Source organism: Chinchilla lanigera, unplaced genomic scaffold, assembly GCF_000276665.1.
Source record: "Chinchilla lanigera isolate Chin_1 unplaced genomic scaffold, ChiLan1.0 scaffold00019, whole genome shotgun sequence".
Classification (NCBI taxonomy): domain Eukaryota; kingdom Metazoa; phylum Chordata; class Mammalia; order Rodentia; family Chinchillidae; genus Chinchilla; species Chinchilla lanigera.
This window is the reverse complement of record NW_004955420.1, coordinates 25,475,681-25,485,981: the sequence shown is the minus strand read 5'-3', so window position 1 is coordinate 25,485,981 and position 10,301 is coordinate 25,475,681. Positions and strand designations below refer to the sequence as shown.

Below are 10,301 nucleotides of genomic sequence, written 5' to 3'. Positions count from 1 at the left end.
AAAAAAAAAAAAAAAAAAAAAAAAAAAGTAAAATAACCATTATGAGAATTAAAATGACTCACTAGAAAAAGTGGACTCAACAATAAGAATGAGGTAGGCGAGATTAACACACACAGAATACAAATAACAAAACAGAGGCATAAATCCTTCCTTACTGATGATTACACTACATTGAACATAAATGGACTAAACACTCCAATCCACAGGGAGACTGGCAGGAAACTTCTCTTCTTTTAAGAGAAAAGGTCTTGAGCCATGGTGTGGTGGTGCACACCTGTAATCCCAGTACTCCGTGAGGCTGAGGCAGGAGGTCACTGTGAGTCTGAAGCCAGCCTGGGCTACATAGTGAGTTCAAGGTCAGCTTAAACTACATAGTGAGATCTGCCTCAAAAAAAAAATAATAATAATAATAGTAAAACAAAATAACAGGGTCCCTAAAATGCATAAAGCAATCATTGACAAACTTGAAGAAACAGAAAGTCCAATGATGATCCTCATTTTTCAATACACCGCTTTCAATATGGGACAGAACAACCAGACAGGATGTGAAAGAGGAAGCAGAAGACTTGTACAACGCCGTACACCAGGGAGCCCCGGCAGACGGCTTTGGAACCCTCCACCCACCAGCAGCAGAGCACACCTTCCGCAGCGTACACAGACGCTCCCCGCCAAGCGTGCCGCGCACGTATAATCCATAAAAGCCAGGGGAGTGCTAGCTCAGCACGGGTGAGAGCATTATGCTCGGTGAGAGAAGCCAAACACAGAGTCACAGACCCCGCGGTTCCAGCCATGGCACCCTTCCTGTTCACACAGGGAATTGCTTGCCGATTGGGCGGCGCATGGGGCCGTGGCCAGGACAGGGGAGGATGCGGAGTGGGTGTGGGGTTTTATTCCGCAGCAGTGACATTGTTTGGGGCTGGGTGGGAAGTGTACCTCAGTGGTCGGGGGCCTCCCGGGCAGGCAGGAGGCTCCAGGTTTAATCTCGGGACCCCACCCTTTCCAAGGAAGGAAAGAAAGTGCTCTAGAATTAGAGCAGGCGCCCGCAGGATTCCGAATGTGGCTGAATTGCTGACCAGCTCCTCGAGTCCTGGTTCCTCCACTCTTCTAAGCAACAAAGACATGAGCTCCTGGCCAGCAGGGGTGTTTAGACCCTGTTGCCCCTGAGGGTTGTTTTGCCACCAGATATCATGTGTGGGGTGTTTTAGTATTTTTTATGTTTGGAAGTCTCGTGATGTTTTTGTGTTTCCGGTGCTGATACCTACAGTCTGTAAGACCAGCATGAAACTAGGCAACACTAAACTGTCTTTTTAGAGAAAAATAAACCTGGTTAAGAGTCAAAGTAAAGAAATGGCCCTCTTGCCTCAGCTGCAGTGTGTTAGCCCCTTTCTGAGAGCAACCTGGGCCTCCACCGCCTGCTCGCATTGTATCCACTGCAAAACCATGCGGAGCCCTGAGGAATGCCTCTGTGTCCTCAACACAAAACCCACTTAAGAAGAGATTTCAATGAGCTCCTGTGAAAACCCAGAGGCCCCACCTCCTTCCTCCCACCTCCCAGGAGCCTGTCTGCCTCCTGTCCCGGGCCCAACCGGCCTGGACCTGCCACTGGGGGTCAGGAGGTGACCACCTTGTCCGTCTGTCCCCATGGGTGGGTTTGGGCCACGTGGGGTTTAGACTCCTGGGGTGTCTTATTCAGGAGGCGGGAAAGGCTGCAGGAGGGTAACCTGGAGAACTTGGGCTCCTCACTGTACTCAGCATGGGTGAGCTGACCAGTAGTAACTGTTGAGTTGAATGGGAACGAGAAAAGATTTTTGTGCAAAAATATGAGGTGCAGATGGGTGTAGTGGCACATACATGTAATCCCAGCACTCGGGAGGCTGAGGCAGGAGGATCCTTGCAAGTTTGAGACAAGCCTGGGCTACAAAGTGAGCTCAAGGCCAGCCTGAGCTGCATAGCGAGACCCTGTCTCAAAAAGAAAAAAAAAAAAAAAAGTGCAATTAGGAAACAATGAACTTTCAAATTTTTTAAACAGTGTATTGCAGTGGAAGTCACACCGCCGTGAATTTCCCTCGCTATGCGTGTACCCACCCCATCATCCCCGTCACTTCCTGCAGCAGCTCTGGAGTCCTCTTTCCTCAGGGTCTTCAGTTGTGCTCTCCTGGCTGCCTCGACGTCCTGAATCGGTTCAAAAGGTTTCTTTTCTTGGTCAGTTTGACTCTGGGGGAGAGCCAGGAGTCACATGGCGCCAGTTGTGACAGATAAAGTGGATGAGGACTAGCATCAAGTTCTCACGAACTGCCTTTCTCTAGGACGGCACCCGGTGGCAGCAGTCACCACATTTTTGATCACAGCTTGTAAAGATACTCGGGAAAGAGGATTCCAAAACTGCTCCAGACAGCGGCGAGAGGTCAGGTGTGGTGGCGCGTGCTCGTAAACTCAGCACTGAGGAAGCTGAGGCGGGAGGATTGGCATGAAGTCCAGGCCAGCCTGAACTACGCTGCGAAACCCTGTCTCAAAAACAAGCAAGCAAACAAAAAAATTAAAAAATAATAGAATGATGAGCTACGTGTGTTTGAAGTAAGGGGAAGGATTCTGAGGGGGGTTCATGGTGATGTGTCTTTTACTGTAGTAAATTTTTAAAACTGTCAACACTCACTGAATATTCTGATTGCCCCTTGTGATTCTAAATCATATTCATGACTAGGTTTGAGTCAGACTAACCCTCCCCTCCTCGGCTTGCTTTGATATGGTAAATAAGCCACTCCGAGGTCTGCATATTCATATCAGCCACGGCAGTAAGTACTCAGCATTTATTTGTCTTTCTTTCCTTTGAAACCTAAGTGGTTGCGAATGCCTGTAATTCCAGCACTCAGGAGGCTGAGGCAGGAGGGTGGAGGGTTCCAGGCCAGCCCGTGCTACAAAGAAAGACCTGTCTTAAAAAATAAAAGTAAATAAACAGACAGTGAACATAAGAAACAGCACAAACCCAAACAACAACAAAATGCTATTTTTTGTATACCGAATTGACAGAAACTAGGGTCCACGCTGCAACCATCTCAACAGAGGTTTAAAGGCAGGAGGAGGGGAGACGGGTCCTGCCTCCCTGGAAAATTATTTGGGAACTGGCCACCCTTTAATCACGCAACTGTAGGGCTAGGCATTTCCCAGAAGGCTCCACTCCCAAGCGTTCACCAGGGTATCTATGTATGGGGGACTTAAATTCACTGCCAAATGTGGAAGATGCCCAAGTCCAGTCTTGATAAAATAGTTTATCATTTGTCTGCATAGGAAGAAATATGAAGTCACCCACAGAGAATAGGTAGAGTCCTCTCCCAAACCCGCCCAGTCCTTCCTTTATTCACGTGCTGTTTTTGGGGGGTTTTTTTGTTATTGTTGTCTTTTTGAAGCAGGGTCTTGCTATGCAGTTCAGACTGGCCTTGAGCTCACTTTGTACCCAGGCTGGTCTCGAACTTGCAAGGATCCTCCTGTCTCAGCCTCCCGAGTGCTGGGATTACAGGCTTGCGCCACCACATCCACGCCTGTCTGCAGGGCCTCGGGACCACGTTCCTGAGTGCGCGCTGCCAGGCCTGCACACAGCACACCCCACCTCTTCTCAAGCCCCGCCCGGCACCCAGCTGGAGTTTGTCTCCCCAGCTGGCCAGACCAGAGGCCTCTGTATGCAGGAATCCAGCCTTTAAACCCCGCAGAGAAAGCAGCAGTGAATGCCAATGAACTTCCAGTTGTTATTTGTTAAGTTCTCAGGGAAAAACAGAAAGCCATTAGCATGTTAATGACCTGACCAGACGGCGGCCAAGGTGTCCTTCAAACCGGAAGCTGCCGGACTCTATGTTGGTGGCTGAGCCGGGTCGCACCGCCCGGTGTGGGAGGGCACAGCCAGCCGGGAAGATCTGAGGACAATGACAGGGGAAGTGTGTCATCCTGATGAAAGTGTGCTTTGCTCTCCTGCTCAAGAAAGGGTTTTCTTTGGAGAGGTTTCATTCTGTATGTGTGCAGCTATTGAAAAAGGTCAGGTTGGCTTTGGAAAGCGGGAATCTGTCCCTACGCTCATCTTGTCCCTGGATGTCACACAGCTGGAAAAGTTCTGCATTCTCTGGGTTGAGCTGGATGGTTTGAAGTCAAAGTAACCACCACTCAGCTCTCTTGTCCCACGGCAGTTCTGGACCAAGAACGCCGGTCTTTCCTCTTCCAGCTCAGGGGCCTTCGGGAGGCGAGGCGTAGCCGTGACAGAATCGCCGCCGCCCTGCACCTCCCGCCCAGGCCGGGCCTCTGGCACACAGCGCTCCTCTCTCAGGCTGAACAGCCTCTGCGGCTCAGCAGTGACCAGGGACGGCGTCTGGTAGCGCTCGCTCAGGGCTGTGATTCAAGCCCCTGCCCCCACCGACGGGGATCTCAGTGACAGTCATTAATGACCGTCCTCCCTGGCGGGGAGTCCCTCTCAGATCCCACCCCAGTCTGCAGGCGCCATAGCTGCTTTCCAGCCCTCCGCGAGGAGCTGCGCTGGGGTCCCCGCCCAACTGCAAGCGCTCCCGGGCACCATGGATCCCCCTCTGCGTGCCGGGACGCCTGCCCACACCGGCCTGGCCTGGCCTGGCCTAGCCGTACCCCACCATGGCCAGAGAGGAGCCTGCACCCCCAGGGAGGTGATTTCGAGTTTAATCCTCCCAAGGCCTGGTGGGCACGGGAAGCTCAGGCACAACGGGCCACAGACGCTGCGGGTTCGCCCTGCCACGGTATAAAACCAGGACCAGAGGCCGGAGAGCTTGAGGCCGGATAAAAGTTTCCCACGCTCGTGCTCGGCAACGTGGGCTGATGCGGGGCCTCCCTTTAGAAATTAGAATTAAATAAAGCTCAGGAACCGCTGTGACTCTGGGCATGTTTGTAAGGAATAAAGCTGGAGGTCGGAGAGGTCAGGGGACAAGACTGCCCCACGCACACGCCTTGTCTTTTGGGCGTCGTGGGACCAGCCTGGAAACGCTCTTACTACTTAAACCCCCGTGTCGGAGAGCTGGGCAGCAAGGAGCTGGAAGAGGGCACACGTGGGTGCCAGGGACTGAGATGAAAATCCAGGGAAAGCTGGGCGTGGTGGTGCACACCTGTGATCCCAGCACTCTGGGAGGCTGAGGCAGGAGGATTACAAGTTTGAGCCCAACCTGGGCAATTTAGCAACTAGCCAGACCCTGTCTAAAGGAAACCCTGGGAGAACCCACTGACAAGGCTGAGGTGGCCTTCCCAGACGATGGCCAGGTTCCTAGGGCTTTTTCCAGGGGGATCCCTGCCATTCGGCCCCCCGTGATTGCTGCTCGGGCGCCTTCTGCCCTCAGCACCCTCCTGACCTGGCTTCATCCCCCAGGCGGGCACAGGTTCAAGGCCTCTGTCAGGAAAACAAAGGTAAAAGCAAATGTCAATAAGTAATGCTTGAGAATAAAGCATCAGAGGCCTAAGCAGTGGCTCCCACCCCTCCTCCGATCCAGGAGCAGCGACCCAGGCTGCTGGCCTTTCTCCCCACAGAAATGAAAGGGCGTTTGTACTCAGAGAGGGACGCAGCACCCCCCGCCCCCCTCACACCCCCACACCCCCACCCCCCACAGCTGGGCTAAGGAGCCGGTGAGTGAGACCCCGCCTCACCTTTCTCAGCAGCCTCTCCCCTCCCCGCCCCGCAGCACTGGGCTTTGTCATGGGTTCGAGTCCCGCCTCCCGCTCACCTGAGGGTCCTCCCACCACCCCCAGGGTTCTGATGCAGGTAGGAGGGTCCCCAGGAAGTCCCTGCCCAAGGTCAAAACATCCTCCCGGGGCAAGGCTCCCCCATTTCCTCCCGGACATCTCAGCTCCCGCGTCTGTAAGACCTGGGACAGGTATCTGCACTGCTTTCTCCGGTGCCACCGTCAGGAGATTCAGGTTTTCTTCTGGGTGTCCTGGCCATGACCCCCTGAACTGAAGCCACCGCTAAACTGTGTTTTTCCCCTACGTTTTTTACAAGCTCTGGAAGGCCGGAGGATGAAGCACTTCTCTTCCAGGTATGAGTTCCTCTTGATCTGTAATTTTTTTTCTTCTGTCTTCTTGAGACAGGGTCTCACTATGCAGCTCAGGCTGGCCTTGAGCTCACTTTGTAGGCCAGGCTGGTCTTGAACTTGCAACGATCATCCTTGCCTCAGCCTCCCGAGTGCTGGGATTACAGGTTTGGCCACCATACCCAGCTGATCGGTAACTTTGGACTGCTAGGAAATTACCTGTTTCTGTCTGACCTTTTTTTTTGGTTTTTCTCCGGTACCGGGAACCGAACTCACGACCTTGCGCTTGCCAGGCAGGCGCTTTTGCCACTGAGCTAAATCCCCAGCCCCCCGAAAACCTTTTAAATGACAGATTTAAATGAAGTCCTTTGTAAATTGTGACTCATCAAAACACAAAATGTCAAGTAGCTATTTTTAATTTTGGAGGGGTTTAAGATAAGGTCTTCCTTTGTAGTTCAGACTGGTCTTGAACTTGCTATGCACCCGAATCCTTCTGCCTCAGCCTCCTAAGTGCTGGGATCACAGGGGTGCACCACCACACTTGGCTCATTTTAAAATTCTTTTATGAAAACTATGAGAAAAATATAGGTTTTATGAAATAGAAGAGGATTGTGCACCTACTTAAAATTGTATGCTTGTGATTCCTGGTTACATATACATGAAAAAATTAGATAGAGGTGACTTGTCTTCTTTCGCTTTTTTTTTTGTACCAGGAATGGAACTCAGTACCTTGCGCTTGCCAGGCAGATGCCTATGCCACTGAGCTGTATCCCCGGCCCTTGTTTTGTTTTTTGAGACAAGGTCTTGCTATGCAATTCAGGCTGGCCTTGAGCTCACTTTGTAGCCCAGGCTGGTCTCGAACTCGCAATGATCCCCCTGCCTCAGCCTCCCTAGTGCTAGGGTGACAGGCGTGAGCCACTGTGCCCGTCTAGATCTAGGTGACTTGTTTTGAACAATTTGTCGCCTGAGTTAGCCACTAAGCAAGGGAAGGGAGAAGGGAAAGCGGGCTCTGAAGTTTCCCCATCGCCTGTGGCCTTGCCCGTGGGCTGAGAGGACCCACGGTTCATTTGCTCTGTTTTGCTAACACATGTCCCGATTTCCTCTTCCTAGTGTGATTTTGATCGTGGCCATTTCCAACGCATTGGACCCGGGAGTAGAAGCTGGTGAGGGAGTTTGTGTCCTTCTGATTGTGGTTTTCTTCTCAAACTGCGGGGATCAAATTCAGGGCCTTGTGCCTGTGGGATGGGGACAGACACCCTGCCACGGGGCTGCACCGCAGGCGTGGCATCTTTGTTCTTTGGATCACTAACAACTTTTCTGTGGCCTCAAACACAGGCTCCAGGAGTTGACTTTGTCTTTCAGGCTCCAGCGGCCAGACGCCGGCTCGCCCGCCCCCGGGAGACCTGGCGTTCGGAAGTGACAGGATCCCGGCCCCGGAGGCACGGCCCCTCCATCCCCGGTCCTCCCAGTTCGTGCCGGCCGTGGGAATCCAGGACAGTAAGAGCCACCTGCCTTGGGCCACCTCTGTCCCCCGTCTGTGGCTCCTTTGTAACCCTCTGTAAGGGTTTCATCTGAGGGGCCGCTGGGTGGGTGGTCGCATTGGCAGCCTGGAACCCAGAGTGCTATTCTGGGAGGGTTCAGACATCCGCCCACGCGACAGGAGATGAACCCCGGGCTCTGCACGACCCCTTAACGCAAGCGAACATCCTGGGCTTCCCACACTCTCCTTCCTCTTCCATTTCAGGCAAGAAGCTAAACAAAACCTGCTGTCTGAACGGGGGCACCTGCATCTTGGGGTCCTTCTGTGCCTGCCCCCCCTCCTTCTATGGACGCAACTGTGAACACAACACACACACACGGTAAGCCACTGAGGGAGGAGGTAATTCCAAAGACTCTGGAGGCTGAGGCAGGAGGACCGCTGTGAGCTCCAGGCCAGCCCATACTGCATCGTGAGATCCTGTCTCAAAAAAACGAGGCGTTCTCACCCGTTCGTTCTCAGGAAATGTGGCTCTGTGCCCCACGGCTCCTGGCTGCCCCGGAAGTGCTTCATGTGCAAGTGCTGGTTCGGCCAGATCCACTGCTTCCCCCAGACCTTCCTCCCTGGCTGCGGTGAGCTGGTATCCCCCGCTCCTTTGTCCCGGCAGACCCCTCAGTGGCCCGGGGGTGCCTGCTTAACAGGGTGGATGGAGCTGGCTGCCGAGGAGACTCGAACGGCACGGTGGCCGGGGCACCCCTGGGATGTGTGCCCTGCACACGGCCGACCTGCCGCCCGCAGAGGTCCCTGAGGCTGCTGGGCACCGACCGCCTGTGGATCCCTACGGGGAGAATGGGCGGGAGCCTCGGTGTCTTGGCCCCCGGGTGCTGGTGGTCATCGATGTCCCTCACTCAGGGGTCCTCGGCAACCTCCCCCTGCACCCTAAACGGCCCTGGGGTAGGCCGTCCCCTCTGGGAAAGAGGGGCAGGACCAGAGGAGCCCAGGAGGGTGCTGTCCAGGCCCAGTGATTGGATGAGCGGGGACCGTGTTTCCCTGGGGAATTCGGGGCCTGCGATGTGCTGGCCCTGTGTGCAGAGCCTCACCCCACGTGTGGCATCTTTGTTCGTCCCACCCCAGGTGTTCCTTGCGGGGACAGGGCCAGGAATGAGTGTCCAGGGAGGAGTAAGTCCCCACGGGACACACTGCGGACCGCTGCCCACTAATGACCCCATCTATCCCCGCAGAGGGTCACGTGAGAGGCGAAGGCCCGGCAGCTTCCAGGACTCCAGGATCTGCGCCATCTGCGGGCATGGCTTTCCTGCTGGCTGCCGCCTGCCTCCTCCTGGAGACCCAGGGGTAGGTGCCGTGCGACTCCTAAGGCCTCCGCTCCAGCCTCCGAACTAAAAGATGATCCTCTGTCCGCTGCTTTAAAATAGCACACAGTTTCCACACCAAGCCCCACGCTGCCCCACACACCAGCGGCTGCTCCCCCTGCTGTGCTCTCCCACAAAAGCTGCTTCATTAAAAAAAAAAAGTCAGCCCTACCTACCCGGCTCCCAAGTCTGTGTTTCTTCAATAGATGGTGTTTTCTTTTTTTTTTTTTTGGTTTTTCTCCGGTACCAGGAACCGAACTCACGACCTTGTGCTTGCCAGGCAGGCGCTTTTGCCGCTGAGCTAAACCCCCAGCCCCTGTGTTTCTTGATATACATAACTTTTTTAAGGCGTCCTAAAACTTTCTTTTAAACAGGTAAATCTACAGGTCATTAAAGGCTAGTCTTAATGCGGAACTGATCAGAAACACTGAGATAGATTAAAGTCAATTCAGACAAATTTGTTTTCATTTGTTGTTTCTGCGACAAGGTTTCAGTATGTATGCCAGGCTGGCTAGCCTAGGCTGGCTTCAAACTTGTGGTGATCTTCCTGCCTCAGCCTCCTGAGTGCTGGAATCACAGGTATGCGCCACCATGCCCAGCTCGAGTTATAAAGAGAATGAGGTCTATTTGGGAAAAAATTATATGTAAATTTCCCCAACAAGTTTACTTTACAAATTAATGCTCTTTCCATGCTATGCAATTATTGTAACTGCTGTGGAAGAGACAATGTTCACAGTGTGTTTTGTTGTAAACCAAGTGATGTGATGCTGTGTGTACATGCTGTTTATGAGCACACTCTGGAACCACAGGGAATCTCCTGACCAAAATGTGAATGGGGTGATTCCGAGCTGGTGAGATGAAAGGTCCTTTGTGCCAGGGGGTTTTTACCTCTGAATAATTTTTTTTGAGACAAGGTTTCACTATGTAATTCAGGTTGGCCTCAAACTCACTATGTAGCCCAAGCTGGTCTTGAACTCACAGTGATCCTGTCTCAGCCTCCTGGGTGCTTGGATGACAGGCGTGGGCCAGCAGGCTCAGCCTTCCTCTGCTTTTTGTTTTGTTTTGTTTTGTTTGTTTTCCGGTACTGGGAATCGAACTCACAACCTTGCACTTGCCAGGCAGGCGCTGTGCCCCTGAGCTAAATCCCCAGCCCCGCTGCCTCTGCTTTTCTGTGTTCCCTCAGTGTTCCCACGGGAGGGTGTGTGGCCCGTTCTCACGCAGGCCCACAGCTGGAGGAGCCTGGGCATTGCTCCACTCTGCTGGGTACCGTGGAAAACATGGGGCTCCACGGCCAGCTGGGCTCCACCCGCGCCCCGCCTGCAAGCCCGTTAGCGCCTGGGCACTGGGGTTAGACACTGAGGCAGGACGCTTGTCTCAGTGAGAACAGGTTCTCAGCACAGCCAAATCTCCACCTGCCTCTTCGCCATG

The 10,301-nt window shown here is 53.4% G+C and overlaps 1 protein-coding gene across 1 annotated transcript; it reads left to right on the top strand.

The window, feature by feature from the left end:
• Nucleotides 1-6,012: 6,012 nt before the first annotated feature.
• On the top strand, nucleotides 6,013-9,007 carry Tdgf1 (teratocarcinoma-derived growth factor 1). The gene is made up of 6 exons (XM_005383436.2): nucleotides 6,013-6,032; nucleotides 7,137-7,189; nucleotides 7,389-7,523; nucleotides 7,771-7,885; nucleotides 8,026-8,135; nucleotides 8,745-9,007. Exons 1-6 carry the CDS (start codon nucleotides 6,013-6,015, stop codon nucleotides 8,858-8,860), a joined length of 549 nt encoding a protein of 182 aa, XP_005383493.1. The 3' UTR covers nucleotides 8,861-9,007.
• The last annotated feature ends 1,294 nt before the right edge of the window (nucleotides 9,008-10,301 follow it).

What these genes read in the sequence shown, in the direction of transcription:
- Tdgf1 (XM_005383436.2), top strand. Translation starts at nt 6,013, where the DNA reads ATGAAGCACTTCTCTTCCAG. An exon ending in GGACCCGGGAGTAGAAGCTG is followed by an intron (nt 7,190 to 7,388) that starts GTGAGGGAGTTT and finishes TTTGTCTTTCAG; the next exon opens with GCTCCAGCGGCCAGACGCCG. An exon ending in GAACACAACACACACACACG is followed by an intron (nt 7,886 to 8,025) that starts GTAAGCCACTGA and finishes GTTCGTTCTCAG; the next exon opens with GAAATGTGGCTCTGTGCCCC.